Source organism: Prionailurus viverrinus, chromosome B3, assembly GCF_022837055.1.
Source record: "Prionailurus viverrinus isolate Anna chromosome B3, UM_Priviv_1.0, whole genome shotgun sequence".
Classification (NCBI taxonomy): Eukaryota; Metazoa; Chordata; class Mammalia; order Carnivora; family Felidae; genus Prionailurus; species Prionailurus viverrinus.
In genome coordinates, this window is record NC_062566.1 from 27,807,271 (window position 1) to 27,826,362 (window position 19,092).

A 19,092-nucleotide genomic window follows, 5' to 3' on the forward strand; every position below is an offset into this window, starting at 1 on the left:
TTACTTGTTTAAGGTTAGAGACCATGTATCATTCTATCTTTGTATTCTATCTTACTCCCAGTAAGGAGTAAAGCATTAATGTTTCATGGAGGGAGGCTTTTGCTTTTAGTTAGGAGGGGAGTTGCATTCAGGGACACAGTTTGGAGAGGAGAGTCCCTGGTTACCCTCTTGATTCTTCTTTTGTTGTATATTTTGTTGTGTATTTGTTCCCAGCTTCCTTACTTGATTTTTTTTCTCATCTCTGCAGGATCAATAAGCCGAGAGCTGAGGATTCAGGCGAATACCACTGTGTATATCACTTTGTCAGTGCTCCTAAAGCAAATGCCACCATTGAAGTGAAAGGTACAACCCAACAGAGGCTGCAGTGTGAGCCTCTCCCTCTCCTTCTGAGACACTACCTTGTTCTGGACTCCCAGTCTTCAAGCTGTTCTTGTTCCCATTATGGGAGGCAATATAACATTATGGTAGGACTACAGGCTCAGGAGTTCAGCTGCCCAGGTTTAAATCCAAACCCCATCATCTGTTAGCTGTGTGACTATGGCAAGTTATTAGATTCTTTGTGCTCCTGTTTCCTCATTTGCAAAATCTACCTCGTGGGGTTGTAAGGAGGAATAAATAAGTTAATGTAGTAGTTTGAACCATATGAAATTGCTGTTTTTGTCTGGTAACAGTTTGAATGTTGGCAGCTTCGTATGGTTCAACCTATGTAAATGTTTTCGAGCAAATAGTGCCGTGAAAATATTATTACACAGATCTCCAATTGGCCAGAAGGATTTGGCAAAGTACAGTGTGCAGAGTGAACATAAACTATTTGTGGATAATTCATTAGAATTTTTTTTTTAGTGTTTGTTTTATTTTTGAGAGAGAACAAGCGGGGGAGGGGCAGAGAGAAGGGGACAGAGGATCTGAAGTGGGCTTTGCGCTGACAGTAGCAAGCCGTGAGATCATGACCTGAGCTGAAGTTTGCTGCCACCCAAGTGCCCCATTCATTAGAATTTTAATAGAAACTCTGGGTGCATGGCATCTTAAAGATGCAGCTGTAGGGGCGCCTGGGTGGCGCAGTCGGTTAAGCGTCCGACTTCAGCCAGGTCACGATCTCGAGGTCCGTGAGTTCGAGCCCCGCGTCGGGTTCTGGGCTGACGGCTCGGAGCCTGGAGCCTGTTTCCGATTCTGTGTCTCCCTCTCTCTCTGCCCCTCCCCCGTTCATGCTCTGTCTCTCTCTGTCCCAAAAATAAATAAACGTTGAAAAAAAAAAAAAAATTAAAAAAAAAAAAAAAAAAGATGCAGCTGTAGCTAAAAGTTCCCAAAAGGGCCAAGAAAACTAAAAGTTGAAGCTACTTAACATCATGAATCCCAGCTTTCCTGTGTTATTTCAAAGAAGCAGCTGAGACCCAGAAAAGTACAGCCATGAACTCTGGCTCACAGAGTGGTTTGTGGCAGAGCTAGCATTAGAACCCAGATCTTGATTCTCAATCCCATGTTTTTCCATTTTATAAAATGACCGGCGGGGGGGGGGGGGGTTGCTGTTTGAGGTCAGACTGAAGAAATGAGGGTTTTTAAATTTTTTTCATGTTTAAAAAAAAATTTTTTTTAATGTTTTTATTTATTTTTGAGACAGAGACAGAGCATGAGCAGGGGAGGGGCAGAGAGGGGGAGAAAACACAGAATCTGAAGCGGGCTCCAGGCTCTGAGCTGTCAGCACAGAGTCCGACGCGGGGCTCGAACTCACAAGCTATGAGATCATGACCTGAGCTGAAGTCGGACGCTCAACCGACTGAGCCACCCAGGCGCCCCAGATTTTTTTCAGTCTTTATTTTGCTCAGGAAGGATACGGATTTGTTCTTCAAATCCTTGGGTGATCCTTAGCAGCTGGAAGGATAAATTTAGTAAATGGGAAGGTCCTATAATAGCAAGTATCAGATCTTTCTTAAAATATTTAGAAGATTAGAAATTCAGATTAAAGAAAGGCTTAGATTCCAAGTTTCAATGATCTGTTATTAAATGAAAGTAGTGTCTTGGTGACCCAGCCCTAATTTGTAAGTTGACGTAAGGACAGCCAGTGTCTCTTCCAGCTGCCACGTTGAATTCTAAATGCCTGAAAGGGTTTAGTCACGATGGCCTGGTAATAGTCCACACCGGCCAGAGAATGTGGGCTTTGATTAATTCAGGGCTTTTCTTGGAGGGATCTGGGTTTATCTCTGTTTTTGAAGGATGGCACATTTGTTCAACATGAGGATGAAGGTGTGAGAAGTCACCTTTTCTCTAAGCCTGCCATGTATCTTTCCTCACCTGGGTGAGCTGGCCTGCATGGGGAGATGTTTTACTCCTCCACGAGAGACCAGAGGCCCTGCAGCATTCCAGGCTGAGCCTTTGGCACAGCGTCCAAGTATGGAGGTAGCAGGATGGGCGAGGGAGGGAAAGTGGTGTGTGTAGTTAGCCACCCTCCCCAAACCTAAAGGGTGGTTACATGCAGTTCCTAGGCCTGGCTTCCCTGTGATACTGCTGATTGGGCTCTAATGATTTCTAGCAGAACTTTCAGGAGTAGAGACAGAAGAGGTTTCCCATTGGCTTGGCTGCTTGAGAGGTGGGCTTCAGTGGCCCCTGAGGCAGCATCTTTCCTCACATTGTCTTTAGCAGATAGGAGGTGGTGGGCTGGGGGGCAGAGAATGGGAGGCTGCAAGCAGGAATGATTTCAGAGGAAGTTAAAACATTCCATGGCATCTTTTCGTGACTGCGCGAGATGTGTGCTGTTGCATTTTACTGACAACAGCTCTGTGAGGAAGATTGGGCAGGTGGTGCTATCCTGGTTTTAAAGGAGTAGACCTTAAGAAAATTCTCTTTCATAGAGTCCTAAGCATATGCTGTGATTAGCTTGGACAGATATGTTAGTCTCTCAAGAAAATTCACAGGGAATTCCAGTCTTTCTCCTTTCTGTCCCCTAATACCTGGATAGAAGACAGGTGAACATTTAATGTCTTACAGGTGATCCTTAGTTTAGTATGGAAAAGACTGAACATTTGAGTTTTTCTGTTTAGCTTCAAAAAGATTTGCTATAGGCCCAGGATCATATTCTTTAAAAAAAAATTTTTTTTTAATGTTTGTTTATTTTTGAGAGAGAGACAGACAGTGCAAGTAGGGGAGGAGCAGAGAGAGAGGGAGACACAGAATCTGAAGCAGGTTCCAGGCTCTGAGCTGTCAGCACAGAGCCTGATGTGGGGCTCGAACCCATGAACTGTAAGATCATGACCTGAGCCAAAGTTGGATGCTTAACCGACTGAGCCACCTAGGCACCCCTAAAGTTTATTTATTTATTTTCGAGAGAGAGAGAGAAAGAGAGTGAGTGGGGGAGGGGCAGAGAGAGGAGGGAGAGAGAGAATCCCAAGTAGACTCTGCACTGTTAGCACAAAGCCCGACTCGGGCCTGAATTCACGACTCATGAAGGAATGACCTGAGCTGAAATCCAGAGTCAGACGCTTAATTGACTAAGCCACCCCAGGTGCCTAAGCCACCCTGGGGGTGCCCCAGGATCATATTCTAAGCTAGGTGGTTGTGGTTGCCAACCCAATGCCTTGCATTGAGAGAGAGGGAGGGAGGGAGATGGAAAGAGAGAAGGAGCCAAGGTGGGAGGGAGAGGGAAAGAGAGAGAGAGGTTGATTGATTCCCAAAGCATTTTCATATAAACTCTGGTTTTATTTCCTTGGTGCCTCTGTGTTGGGTAAGAGACAGTTACCTTTTTATAGCTATAAAGACTTGAAAAATCTGAGTAATACAGGTAAGAGGTGGTTGTACTCGAGAGAGATTTAAGGAACATGAGTGACCTCTGTTGAAAGGAGTCTCTTGAGCGTCTTCTTTGTGGTTTAACTAACTCAGCGTGTCAGGGCAATAGAATTTACACCAGACAGATCTCTTCAGCACCTGTTCTGCACTCAGTCCTTTTCTTCCCCATTTGGCTTTTATTGCATTTCAGCACCTCCTCCCTGGGGTGTTGTTTGGGCTCAGCACTGTGGGGAGTGAAGGGTTTATACTAGGCCAGAACTGGGCACTGTGCAGCAGATCAGCACATCTTGAGTTACTTGTGGTGTGCAAGAGAAAAGAAGGCTGCAGGAATCCGAGGGAGGGGTGTGTGTCCTGGAACAGACCTGAGGTGGCAGTGTTTTCCACCTTAGTCTGTCAAGAAAGGAATTTTGAGGATGGTAATATCTACGTGTAGTAGGGAAGGCCCTGCGTCTGAAGTAGGGTTTTTTTCTTTCACTTTTTTTTTTTCTTAAAGGCCAAGAATGAGGCACAGTGTAAACAGGAAGATACTGTTACTGTTTAGGATTACATTTCTTAGGTATCTAGCAGGTGACCTGAGCAGATGCTGGAGGTGAAAGATGGAGCAGGGCTGGCCAGGGGAGAGGAAACAGCAATGACTAGACCTTAGTGGGACCTCTGCCCCATAGCCCAGCCTCTCTGGGGATCCACTTAGATAACTCTGGAGAGGCATCTCTTTCCCCAGCTTTTTGACTCTTCAAGGCTTATGTCTTCCAGAGAGTCCACAGCTCATTACAGAGCATTTGTGAATGGATAAGTATTGAACTTTCTATTCCTGTAATTCTTTAACCTTTCTAACTCTTACTCTCTCCCTCTTCCCCTTTCTTCCTTTTCTAAAATTAAAAAAAATGTGCTCATAAAAAACCACATAAAAATGTCTGTGAAATCTGCAAAAAGGAAGAAATCCCTCTCATGACTCCTAAACCCCATCCTCATCGCTCAGTTATTTTGATTAATCCAAGAAACAAGGAAATGCAATTTTATTCTGTTTTTAGAAAAAGATTTTGGTGGTCATCAAATCCTCTGCAACAAACATGCTACTGCCTCTTGTGAAAGGTACATCCCAGCCCTACGAAGGTCTGGGTCTAGGGTCTCATCAGGCTCATTATCTCTTCCTGCTCACTGGGCACTGCGGGTGAGTTTCAGTCTTCTGGGGGGTACCAGAGCTAAGACTGATCTTGTTTTTCCCTCCATACTTCTTAGTTTTTTTTGTATTTTAATATTATGACTAAATGTTAGGATCTCTTTAAGTGACCTTGTCTGGCATCCCTGTTTCCTCCTCTGTTGTGTGGCCTTACAAATGATATATTACAGTTCAGACTGGCCGAGATGGACCTCATGGTGATGACACCGAATATCATTAAGAGTAATAATACATATCTCTCATCTGTATGGCCCTTTAGCATGCAGATTGTTCTCATGGTTATTTATTTGTTTGATAGGCAGCTAGTTTGGTAGGTGAGGACGCTTAGAGGTTGTGACATCCTTAGGTCAGAGCTGATGGCAAAGCTGGTTCTGACTCAGAATTGCCCATACTTGAAAAGTCTTAGAGAGCAAAATAATAATAATACCTTGAAGCTTCTAGAACACTTTGAGCATCAACTTCAGCCCAGATAACCATACCTATACTTTCTTTTCATGGTGCTACCCTGACCTTCATTAATAAGAATAAGAATGGCTAACATTGCACATTAACTGTATGCCAGGCGCCATTCTGGGTGCACTGCTGTTTCTGTCCTCCCAGTAGTCTTCACAACTTTTGGATGGAAATGCTGTTGTTATTCCTACTTTCCAGGGGAGAAAATGGAGACTCAAAGGAATTAGATGACTTAACTGGTGTGGCAGGTAAAGAGTGGAATGTGGGTTCTCACCTGTGCTCCTGAACACTAAGCCATGTTACTGTGTGCAGCATATAACAGAAGGCCTTGGACTGAGAGTTAGAGGAATCGGATTCTGATCCTGCCCTGCCATTAAACTTGCTGTGGCCCTAACCGTTTGCTCTCTTACCTTGGGCCTCAGCTTCCACAAGCATGGGATGAAGCAGGATGAGATAGATGGTCTTGGAGGTCCTGTAAGGCTCCAGCAGTCTGTAGTTCCCTTATATGGATACAAATGAGAGGTTGGGTTATTAAAGGAAAATGATCTCTAAGCTTCTTTTCCTCATGGTAGTGGCTATGTCACCTTCTCAACTTTGTGAATGTCACCTCAGTGTTCCTCATACTTCCACTCATCTTCCTGTCTTAGGGGACACTCCTTCTTACAGTCGCCTTGTCTCAAACACTGGTGTGAGGAAGGGTATGAAAGCAGTGGTTCTCAAACTTGATTTAATGTGTAGGCAATGTGGTCTGACATCAGGCTTTATTAAGAGCATTCCGGGTGATTATAGCATATAGCCGAGGTTAGAATCATGGTCTTAGAGGAGACTTCAGTTACTACCCACTCAGTGCTCTCTCCTGCAGGAAAGGGAAAAGCCTCATCTGCTGAAGGCAGCACAAGTCCCACAAGTCCCTGCTTTAATCTTTACAGTTGATGATGAATCTACTCTGTGTAGAGAAGGCTTATTGAGCCACAAGCCAGCATCCTTGCTTCCATCCTGACCAGTCTCATATTGCTTCTTGGGCTTAGCCCTTGGCTTAACAGTAAATCTTTTTTTTTTTTTTTTATGTTTATTTTTGAAAGAGAGAGGGAGACACAGAATCTGAAGCAATCTCTAAGCTCTGAGCTGTCAGCACAGAGCCGGATGCGGGGCTCAAACCCACGAACCCTGAAATCATGACCTGAGCCGAAGTCGGACATTTAACCGACTGAGCCACCCAGGCGCCCCAACAGTAAATCTTGCTGTTATCTCTGCCTTCTTCAGCCAAGCCTCTTAATTTTGCCTACAGCAAGATGAGGTGTCTTTGGGATCTGATAGGCTACATAAAGGAAGCAATGAGATCATCATATGGAATAGTATGTTTACTTAGAAACAGGCTACTCATTGACACCTTTAAGGATAGAGTTTCTTTGAAAACGAGTTGTGAGGTTATGAATTTGCTTTGAAAAGTGAGCACCAAAGAAGCAGTCCATGTAAGAAACTCCATACCATGACCCCTTTCTCGGCTCTGTCGTGCTTAACTGTATTTAACATCAGCTTCAGGTGAACATAACTCCATTGCCTAAGTGGACATTTTCTACAGCCACCAGTCTGACAGAGAAGCTGGACGCTCTGCTCTGAGTGTAGGCTGGTCAGGCAACAGAAGGTATTGAGGAGCATGAGGTTGTTCTCACCCACAGACCCAGATAATGAAATCGGGTTGGGTGTTGATGGGGAACTAAGACTCTTTTGGAGCCCCTGTATTGCCATTCATTAGGATACTGGAAGGATATCTATCCATTATCTAATTTCATTAGAGTATGTGACTAATGAAGGGAGAGAGCCAGTTAATTCCCAAGTGGGTCTGTGAGCTCTTTAAAAGTCTCTTTCTTCCTCCTTGCCTCCTTGAGAGGGCAAAGGGAAATAAGGTATTTGTGTCAGACTCCTCAGACCTACCTTCAGACCAGCAGATCCTGGTTAAGCAGTTCCTTATTAAGTGGCAAGCCCACAGAAGATAAGGCACGTTAACTAATATAAATAAATAGGCCATTAATAAAAATTTGTCCAGTATCTGACCCGATTAAACCTTACTGGAGTTACAAGCACAAGTCCTGTTTGTGTCGGCAAACAGAGAACATAATAATCAGCATCTCTTTGATTTCTTAGAACTCAAAGGCCAGAGTCTAAGCCTAGCCTTTCCTTTCCCTGACTACTGATAGGTCAATTTAAATGTTTATTTTTGACCCCGAGCTCTAGTTGTTACAGAGATATAACTTAATCCTTACAAGACCTCTGTGAGGTATGTGAATATTACTATTTTACAAAAGTGAGTAATGAAACTTAAATGACTTAAAGGACTTTAAATGAGTTACTCAGTTGGTGAGTAGTAGTCTCATTAGAGCCTAAATTCCTCTGACTTAAAGTCCAAAGCTTTTTTACTTATGTTATAGTGTATGGAGTAGTTAAACTGTGACAGGTAAATCAGTCCACTACAGATCTGGAATGTTCCAGTACCTCTACAAGCAAAGATAACATTTGGACAGTTTGTTATGCATGTTGTAAAGCATACTGTATATTTTTATTTTTATGGACTCTGTTCTAGTTTGGTTTATTTCCCTTCTGTATGTAAAGTTCAAAAAGCATAGCCTCTGGGATCAACCCTGAATTTGTTTCTAGCTTCACTGTTAACTAGCAGTGTAATTTTAGATGTTAAATAACTTTTCCAAACTTGAGTTTTCTTTTATGTAAATGGGGTAATATTTTCTTTCTTCATTGGGTCGTTAAATGACCCCCAAACTTAGTGGCTTAAAACAAGAAACTCTTACTACCTCATAGTTTCTGTGAGTCAGGAATTAGGGAGCAGATTAGTGGGGGTGACTGCAAGCAGCAGTCTTCTGAAAGCTCGACTGGCACTGGAGGATCTGTGTCCTCAGTGGCCGCCTCACATGGCTGCTGTTGGTCAATTCCTCACTGTGTGGGCCTTTTCCACAGGCTGTTTTGAGTGGCCTCCCAGTATGACAGCTAACCTGCCCCAGATTGTGTGATCGAGAGAGAGCAAGGAGAAAGCCACACTGGCTCTGTGAACTATCCAAAGTTGCATACCTTTATTTCTGCTTTACTTCATTCATGAGAATTGTGCCACTAAGTCCAGCCCACGCTCAAGGGGAGGGAGCTATTACACTTCACCTTTTGAAGGGAAGAACATCAAAGAATTTGGAGACTATTTAAAAACCACCATGGGTGGACGATGAGCCCTAAGGGCCCCTCTGCTCTCTGACCAGTGCTTTACATGTGCTCTGAGAGCCTGGTTTCATTTCTTGCTTTGGTTCCTCTGTCTTGTTTAGCTGGTAGGACAGGAACAGGCTTGCTTTCTTTTTGTCCCCCTCCCCAACATTTTTTTTTTTTTTTTTTTTTTACTATTTGACTATGGTTGACATAAAATGTTACATTAGCTTCAGGTATACAACTTTGTGATTTGACAAGTTTGTGCATCATGCTATGTTCACAAGTGTGGCTACCAACTGAGGAACGTGATTTTTGATTGAGCAGTTACCATAAAGGAAAGAGAGAAGTGAAAAAACTTTTCATTGATCCAGAGGCTAAAGTGATAGTTGTTATAATCACTCCCTTAAGGATAGAGTGATGTGGCTTAATTTTCTCTCTGCTCATAATACTAGTGACACTCCCACCATCCTAAGGGTGAATAATCAGGGCTTCACTCAGTATTCTTTGCTAAGCTGAGGAGAAAGCAACAGATCTAACCGTTGAAAACTCTTTCCTGTAGGTTTATTCTATGTAAATACGACCAATGAAGTGTGATGGGGTAGCTAAGTTCCTAGATAATCTCTGTGCATAGTAGCCTTTAAGGCCATGTTCACATCTATAAATAGAAGCCACTGTAGAACACCAAGGTAGATGAATGAAAAGGAGAAGTAGTGTTCTCCTAAACACCAAGGTAGGAGTGAAGACCATCCCCATCTCTCTCCTCAGGTCTTGGCCTTCTAGTCTGCATCCTTTCAGAATATTGACTTTTTTTTTCTTTTCAAATTTGTATGTAAATTCTAGTTAACATACAGTGCAATGCTGATTTTAGGAGTAGAACTCCGTGATTCATCACTTATATACAACACTCAGTGCTCATAATAAGTGCCCTCCTTAATACACATCACTTATCTAAGCCCATCCCCTACCCACCTCCATCTCAACCCTCTGTTTGTTGTCTGTCTTTAAGAGTCTCTTATGGGGGCGCCTGGTGGCGCAGTCGGTTGAGCGTCCGACTTCAGCCAGGTCACGATCTCGTGGTCCGTGAGTTCGAGCCCCGCGTCAGGCTCTGGGCTGATGGCTCAGAGCCTGGAGCCTGTTTCCGATTCTGTGTCTCCCTCTCTCTCTGCCCCTCCCCCGTTCATGCTCTGTCTCTCTCTCTGTCCCAAAAATAAAAAAAATAAAAAAATAAAAAAAGAGTCTCTTATGGTTTATTTCCATCTCTCTTCTTCCCCCCCACCATATGTTTATGTGTTTTGTTTCTTAAATTCCACATGCGTGAAATCATATGGTATTTGTCTTTCTCTGACTTACTTTGCAAATGGCAAGATTTCATTCTTTTAGGTGGCTGAGTAATATTCCAGTGTGTGTGTGTGTGTGTGTGTGTGTGTGTGTGTGTGTGTGTGTGTGTAAATATCATGTCTTCTATATCCATTCATCAATTGATGGACACTTGGGCTCTCTGCATGGTTTGGCTATTGTTGATAATGCTGCAGTAAACATCAGGATGCATGTACCCCTTAGAACCTGTATCTTTTTATCCTTTGGGTAAATACCTGGTAGTGCAATTGCTGGACCATAGGATAGTTCTATTTTTAACTTTTTGAGGAACCTCCATACTGTGCTCCAGAGTGGCTGCACCAGTTTGCACAGAATAGTGACTTTCTTGGAGGCCATGGTGCCATAAACCAGATCGACTTTTAGCCTTCTGGGTGGTTCTAATGTGTAACCTTGAGATGAGTCCCCAAGGTAAAAGCTGATGGTACTGAATTCACAGTACTATTGGAATTAGTTAACTGGGCTAGAGTAGGTATTCTCTGTGGGGCAAAGGAAAATGGAAAAATATGTCACACATAAGCTGATTTCTAAAATTTATATCTTCACCCTAGACTACTCCTCTGGGCTTCAGACTTGATACTCAGCTGTCTACCTGACACCTTCACTTGGAGGTTAAAGACGTATCTTAAGCTTAACATGTCCTCAACTTTGAACTCCTGGTTTTTACCACAGCCATTGCTCCATTCCTAAACAAAAACAAAACAAAAGCAAGCCAACAAAAAACTACCTGGTTCTTCTGTAGTCTTATCTTAGTAACTGGCAACTCCATTCTTATAATTCTTCAAGCCAGAAACCTTTGAGTCATCCTTGACTTTCTTCCTCACATCTCACATCCATTCCATTAGCAAATACCTTAACTCAACCTATAAAATGTATCGGAATCTCTTTCACTGCTACCGCCCTCATCCAAACCACCCTCTCCTTTGCCTGGATTACTCTAATAGCTCCCTTAAATAAATGGTCTTGATTCCACATAGTCATCTACATAGTAGCCAGAGGAAGCCTGTTAAAACATGCAGATCATTTTATACCTATGTTTGATATTTACCAGTGGCTTCCCAGCTGACTCAGAGTAAATGCCAAAGTCCTTTCAGTGGCCTGCAAAGTCCTATTCAATCTGGGCTCCATTCACTCTGATTTCATCTCCTACCATCTTTGCCTTTCTTACTGTGTTTCAGCCAAACTCCTCCATGCCGTTCCTTGTACATAACAAGTGCACCTGTGCCTCAAGGCTTTTTGTCTTTTATTTGGAGTGTTCTTCCCACAGATACAGGAGTGTGCTCTTCCCTTAGTGTTCTTCATGACTGTGCTAAAATGCACCTCAGTAGAAAGACCTTCCCCCACTAGTCAGTGATGTATCTGGCATGTGGTGGGTGCTCAACAAATCTTTGTCAGATGAATGAAATACAACTAGAAGCGAAATGTGGTAGTCCTGCTTGCTGTGTCTCCCCATGATGGTGTTTTACTTAGTGTATTGCCATGGAGCTTGCTCCTTGGAGGACTTAAGATGTTCTTCACTCTTTACTGACTGAAGAAAGCTCTGAGAAAGGGGGAGCAGGGGGAGCAGTAGGTCTGAGCAGTAACCAAGTGGCTTTGGGAGAAATCTGGTGACATGGCAGTAAGATGGAGCCAGCTTGGCCCACTCCCTTCTGCAGTGAGGAAGTCTACCTGGAAAAACAAAAAGGCATTTCCTTTAAAACCTCCTCTTTAGATAGAAAACACCACACACTGTGTAGTACTGAGCAGGTTTCAGTTTGGCTGGCAGTGGTGATAGAGACAGCTTGGAACTTCATTCATTCCATTTCTGTCCAGGTGCCTCTGGAGGTGGCCTTGGAAGCACAGTCTGAGAAGTAGCAGAACTTTGGATTTGTTTTAAGCCAAGAAAAAACAGGCTGTTTTGAGGGGGAACATGGGATATGCCCGTGATATAATACAATTGTACAGGCTTTTATAGTTGCAAAGTGAGTGTTTTAAATCTTTCCTACCCAAGGCCCCTGGATGTAGGCAGGGGCTAGGATTATCTCCATTTGATAATGGGTGTAGAAATGAAGCACAGAATAATTAAAGAACTAGCAAAACTTGAATTTGGACCAGACCTGTTGATTCTCTTTCCTGTCTTGGCCAACTACGTGACATCTGGCCTACTTTGAGTTTTATTGCTTTCACATTACTTACTGTAACTGGTGAGGTATGGTAGAAAATATTGTCAAGATCAAAGGAGGCTAAATTCAAAGAATTAGCCCCCATTTCAGGCTTCCTGGATCCTTGAAACTTATCTAATTTTTAAACCACAGGTGCTGTCTATTTCTTCCTAAGCGATCCCTTAAAGCAGAGAAGACCAGCAGCGTCTAACATGTCTAGAAATTCCCCCAAGATTGGGTTTATTGAGATTACTGCAAATCAGGTGTACAGGTCAGATTCTTAAACTGTTAATAAAATCTCTTGGGACACTGGTTGAATTTCCTGTTTATTCCTTTCTTGTGAAGACCAGTTTGCTGGATTCCCTCTTTCCTGGAAGAGCCTTGCCCATTGATAGTCATCAGATAGCTTCTCCAGGCATTCATTATTTTTATATAGCTTGCAATCTTTGACTTGATTTTAAATGTTTGACCTTAGAGATCTCTCATTTCCTTAAGGGAATATATGACATTTGATATAATCCATAATTGTTATTAGTTCAGGCATGAAAAAACCATGACTGGAAGAGGAGATGATAATAGCTTCTGTTTGCATTTTTTTTTTTTTTTTTAAAGGATGTCTTAATTTAGGGCAGTTGAGCCTATGCCTCCTCTTCCAGGAGGTTAGAGAGCCACCTGTATTAATAGCAGAACTTCACATATAGCAATCCTGGTATCTGCTTTGGCTGCTTTGGTGGGTGGGAGGTAGGGCATGGTTTGATTCCATTGCTCTGTTCTGACCTGAAATGCATGTTATCAAAGATAAATATGAGGATGGGCCTAAAGATTGGCTATCTTGGAAGCAGGGCTCTGAGTCAGTAGGTGGGGCCTTTGTATCCTCTTCAGAATAGCTTCCCATGATAACTGTTCAACACTCTTTCTCACAGCTGCTCCTGACATCACTGGCCACAAACGGAGCGAGAACAAGAATGAAGGGCAAGATGCCATGATGTATTGCAAATCAGTTGGCTATCCGCACCCAGAGTGGATCTGGCGCAAGAAGGAGAATGGTATGCCCATGGTGAGTAGGAGGCAGCCCTGATTCTCTATACCTGGGTCTCTGTGGTTGCTGGAGTTTCTCCTGGGGAGGTCCAGACATCTGGACCAGTTTCTGCAACCCCTGCCATAATGGCATGGCCCTGGTTACCCTTTCTAGTCATGAATGTTATGAATCTGGAGGTCACTGACAGTCTCTGTCCAGCACTGGAATCCCTACATGATCTGTTAGAGCTGTTTGTCTACTAAGCGATTTGACTGGTTTGCCTTCAAGACAAGCTGAAAGAGCTAATCCCAATCTTAAACTTTTTTTTATTATTCTAGTGCATCTGTCCTAAAGAAAATATTGTTCTTGGTGTAGTCTTAACATACCTTTCTTGTTTTTTGGAAAGACAAGGCAATGAGGGCAATTGCTAGTATATGCCTGGGACACAGAAAGTACTGATTAGGAATTGGGGCAACATGATGAGCCTCAGGAGCAGCCTTAGACATTGGAAATCTGACAGTATCTGCTCCAGAAAAGGTCAAAGAAGACATCTTTTTCAATCTGTGGGATGATTCTTGATGGTGTTGGGGGAGTCAAATATTTGTTAGACTCTCATTCTCTCTCTGATTTCGTGACATTTGGCCAGTCTCTTTTTCTGTGAGAGGGTGTCATACATTCCTCCTCTCCCGAGGCCTTGCATGCCCAGCACTGTACTTTTCAGGCATCCTCTTTGTCAATCATCAGAATCAGAAGGGACCCTGGAGATAATCTAATCTGCTTCTTCAGAAAGGTTGCATTGTTAACCAAGGCAAATTAGTGACAAAACCAAGGAAGGGTCAAATCCATTTTTTTTTAAATTTCAAGTCCATAATTCTTCCCACTCTAGGATCTCTCAATAATGATATGTCAAGTGGTGGTAAGGACTCTGACATTAACAATGATGACTAGATTTCAGAAACCCACTAATAAGGGGTCGTGATGAGGAAGGGAGAGGTTATTTTCAGAGCAGGCCCTGAAAAGTCAACAAAATATTTAATTCTCTAAAGTGCTGGCAAGCAAATGCCCATTTCTCTCCTGGTATCTGGGTAGGAGAGCCCTTGAGCTTTTGCCAAAGCAGATTGGGATTCCTCAGTGGATATTTTCATCTCCTCTTCTTCTCATGCCCATGAATTCTTTTTTTGTTTGTTTGTTTGTTTGTTTGTTTTTTTTTTTTTTTTTTTTTTAGAGACAGAGTGTGAGCAGGGGAGGGGCAGAGAGAGAGAGACAGAATCTGAAGTGGGCTCCAGGCTCTGAGCTGTCAGCACAGAGCCTGACACGGGGCTCAAACTCATGAACCACGAAATGAAGTCATACACTTAACCTCCTGAACAACCCAGATGCCCCTCATGCCCATGAACTCTTAATTATCTGTTACATTGTGAAGAACCTTTGAAATCAGTTACTACTTCTTGTTGCTTTCAAGCTGTGAATCGTTTGGGAAACAGAAAACTTTTAATGAAAGAGGGGTAGGGAAAAGAAAAGCAATTTCTAGGTTGATGCCTTTGAAAACCAGTTTGTCGAACAGTCTAAACTTGGTTGAGGGCTAAGATAAAATGCTTTCAGTTTTTTTCTAGACACTAATTTCAGTACAGAACCCTTTTCTAGACAGATCCCATAACTTTGTTGGACCTCTTTGTTTTTAAAGAATTTAGTCCAGCCCAATCCAAAATTCCAGTTTTCTCTCTCATCCCCTTTCCCTAGGCTGCAAGGGGAGCAGAGGATTGTCTTCATTCTGTCTTCTGGGTTTTTCTTCTGTATGGAGTGGGAAAGAGGACAAGTATGGCTCATCTGACTTATCCTATAGCCCACTGCTTCTTGGCTGCTCCTTCTGTGGCCTCTGCGTGGCAGGTGTCCAGATCTGGATCTTGTAAGAACTTGTGTTGGTTCTTATAGGACCAGTTCTCAGATATTAGCGGTCTACTCTAACCGAAATCTCTGTTTCCTGCTTAGCTCCGGCCACAGATGATTTTTACTGCTGGGGTCTTCTCACCCAGAAGGCAACCAACCCTGTCAGGGAAACGTGAACATCATGGCTCTTCAAATCCTGGGAGTATAGGCCACTCTGCCTTCAGATCTCCAAATAGCCCTTTCCAAGATTGAGAGGCATACGGCACATCAGCCGGTCTCCTGCCTAAACAAATACCCACTGGAAAAAGATAGTTTCTTCTTGGCACCCCCAGCCTGAGTGATTCTCTTGGTGCCTGTTCCACTCAGCTGCAGGGTGGGAAGCTGCATGCAATGCCAAGTATAACTCTCTTCCTGTCACCTCTAATCCTGTCTTCTCTTTTATAGATTGGCGAGGGTTGATGTGGTCATGTGAGGGGTAAGGTAGCTTGATGGACTCCCTTGTAGTAAGCCCTAGCAGGACTATTTGCCCCCTGATTTGTTTGAACCTTTTTTTTTTTTTTAAAGAGATAGGTACTTTTTTTTTTTAAAGTAAATCATAATTTCTGACCATAAGTGTAAAAATTACAGTCGTGTTAAATACAAAGTTTTAAGTATCCTCCTTAAAAGGCAGATTTAAGAAACAAAAATATATGTTGTTTAAGATAATCTACATATAACAAAATAATATAAAAGTGTTAAAACGAAAATGATGGACAAAGATATAGTGAAATTCTATAAATAGAAAGAACAAGTGGAAATCTTAACATCACAGAAAGTGAAATTCAAATAAAAAACATTAAACCAGGGTGCCTGATGGCTCAGTTAAGTGTCCAACTTCACCTCAGGTCATGATCATGAGTTTGAATCCAGCATTGGGCTCTCTGCTGTCGGCGGAGAGCCTGCTTCACATACTCTGTCTCTCTCTGCCCCTCTTCCCCCCGCTTTCCTGCCCCCCCCCACTCTGTCTCTTTCTCTCTCAAAAATAATAACTAATAAAAAGTAATACCTTAAAAGGGTTAAACCAAGAGTTCCTTTTTATCATGATAAGAGGATTAATCCATAATAAAGACAAAGCTATCATGATCTTTTCACACTACATAGTACAGTTCCAAAATGAATGAATTAAAAATTGGAAATACAAGGAAATGTAGCCAGAAGCACAATTATATGGTGGCATACTTACATATATTATTTTTAGTCTTTGACAGGTGAGATGAAAAATCAACACTGTAGAAGGTTTGAATATCTAATGACTAAGGTGACACAGTCTTGATACTGAAACCTAAGTATCAATCACTATCAGTCATAAATGTATGTGAACGCTTCCTAAGTGCAAGTTAATGGTGTTTGAATCCTTTTTTTAAAAAAAAAGTACACATTTTTATTATTGAAGTATAGTTGACATATAATGTTATATTAGTTTCAGGTATACAGCATAGTGATTTGACAGTTCTGTACATAATGCAGCACTCACCACGATTAGCGTAGTCACCATCTGTTCCCTTACACGTCATTACAGTATTATTGACTCTATTCCCTATGCTGTGCTTTCATCCAAGAATATAGGGTACTTTTGATGCTTCTCCTTAGTCATCAATTCTGTAGCAACAGGACAAGTCTCCACTCAGTATCTTATTATGCATTGATTGAAAAGGTTAAAAGTTTCTTGCATAAAATGGTATTCAGAAAATACTTAGTGAAGGCCTGTGGATCAAAGAAGACAATAATCATTTCTGATTATGAGTGAAAAACATGGAATTAGTGAGCCGGTAGAGCGGGGGGGGGGGGGTGGGGGGGGGGTGAGGGAAGTTGGCAGCTTTCCAAGTCCTCGAGTCGAAGCTTCATGGGATAACTTGTTTTGAAGGCTGAGTTTGCCATTTCAGGCATACCCACACTCAACTGCAGACACGATTGTATGCTATAGCTAGACATCATTCTGGGGATTATCTTCCCCTTTCCTCTCTACTATTTCTGATTACACTTTAGTTGCATAACAACTGGCACATGAGTCCATTTTCCTGCTACCCCAGGGGATCAGTGCTATGAGCCTGTTGGATCCCAGCTCCACCTAGAGCCCTGCTTGTGCACTCTCACCTCCGCCTTCCCACATGGGCCTGGAGTACTCCCGTCCTACTTAGCACCTCTCCTCCCCACAATCTAGTGCAAAAGCTGGCTCTTGTCAAGCTTTCCCTGACTGTTTCTGGCACTGGCCACTCACTCTGCCCCACAGTATTTGGTACATGCCCTCCATTGGGGCTTCTCGTCGCATTCCTATGACCATCCCTTTTGAGGTTCCCTCTTGAGGTCAGTCTCCTTGTTCGTTTTTGTATCATACTTTTCCCTATTTCACCTTCCCCTTGGTAGGATATAAGACATGTAGCATACATTAGTAAATAGTTGATTGATTGAATAAACTTTGCTTTAACCCTGTAATTCTGAAAGGAAAGGGCAGTTATAAATTTCTCTAGTCTTGACTAGGAGCAAGTTCTTAGCATTGTTTTTGGAGGAAGTTTAAGGAGACTTCCCAGAATTCACCAAGCACGAAGTAGATGTCCTGACTCTGAAGTCATCAGACAGGCCTGAGGTTAGCATATATGCCTGACCGTGGAGGTCACACCCCTCCTTCTCAATTCTCCTTCTGTGTTATGGTTTCTTACCATATGGTATTTGAAGTAGCATTTTCTAGATTGAGTAGGTCTTCCAGTCACTTCATAGAAGTTGGAGAAGTCTGGAGGACCAACAGTGGGGGAGGCCTTAACCTGGCTCTACCAGAAGTTTACTAATGTGTTGTTGTTGTTGATATTGAAAGGAAGTTAATAATGAAGGGCTCACAAGTTACCTGGACAAAGATGGTCCTAGACACTGCTCCCTCATCCCAGCCAATGATCTTGCTAAGAATGGAGAACAGTGCCACCTTATCTTGGACACGAACTCAACTACTCTGACCTCTGTGTGTTCTCCCTTTCTCTACCCTGAGCAGGACATTGTCAATACCTCTGGCCGCTTCTTCATCATCAACAAGGAAAATTATACTGAGCTGAACATCGTGAATCTCCAGATCACGGAAGACCCTGGCGAGTATGAATGTAATGCTACCAACTCCATTGGCTCTGCCTCCGTTGTCACCATCCTCAGGGTACGGAGCCACCTGGCCCCACTCTGGCCTTTTTTGGGAATTCTGGCTGAAATCATCATCTTGGTGGTGATCATTGTTGTGTATGAGAAGAGGAAGAGGCCAGATGAAGTTCCTGATGGTAAGAGCATCCCTACAAAATAGCTATAATGTTGGGGTTGGTTCCTTGGGATGGTTTCCAAGCACCCAAAGAGGACTATAAGTATGTTGGGGTTCAGTCCCAAAAGGAGAGAAGGAAAATTCTCATACTGGTTCCTTAATCCCTACCCCTAAGATTAGCCACCTAGAGCTATAATTATTAGCTCTGTCCCTCCATTTGGGTGTTCTCCAAGCCCCAGTCCCATCTGCCCTTCAGGCCCCATGTGGGGAGCGGGCAGCTGTCAGTCTCTTTGTTCAGCTCTGTCCTCCTTCAATACAGATCATCAGGCAGATTGAGCTTGAGGAGAATCCAAGTCAAGCCTAGAAGCCACCCCAAGATCGCAGGCCACCTGGCCTTTCAGGCAGATTTAAGGTATCTAATTGGTTGTCACATGGTTGCCTCGTGTAGCCCCTGTAGGTAACTGCCCCAGTCCAGTCAAACTGTTCTTGAGAAAAGCCATTGGAACAAGCCAGCCTTTGGTTCCCTTGGTTGGTCCCTTTGATAGGTTTTCAAGGTTCTTGGTGAAGCAGGCACCTAGCATTTGGCTTTTCTGTCTCACAGACAAAATGGTGGAGTCTGATCCATCCACACCCCCACTTTTAAGGCAGAGATAGCTAAGCAGTAACACCTGGAGCCCAGGCCCCAGGGTGGCACCCGCAGGCTGGTGGAGTGCCAGAGATGGGAGTGGATAGAGCGGCACTAGGACTACAGTGAACTATTAAGCTTTGGAAAGAACATGGATCTTAG

The 19,092-nt window shown here is 43.1% G+C and overlaps 1 protein-coding gene across 1 annotated transcript in view; it reads left to right on the forward strand.

Moving 5' to 3' along the window:
• The window catches only part of NPTN (neuroplastin), a 74,876-nt gene that overhangs the window by 47,182 nt on the left and 8,602 nt on the right, over positions 1–19,092 (forward strand). The window contains exons 5-7 of the mRNA XM_047863008.1: positions 248–342; positions 13,053–13,186; positions 18,054–18,327. Coding sequence (XP_047718964.1) covers positions 248–342; positions 13,053–13,186; positions 18,054–18,327 — 503 coding nt within the window. The remainder of the gene's footprint in view (positions 1–247; positions 343–13,052; positions 13,187–18,053; positions 18,328–19,092) is intronic.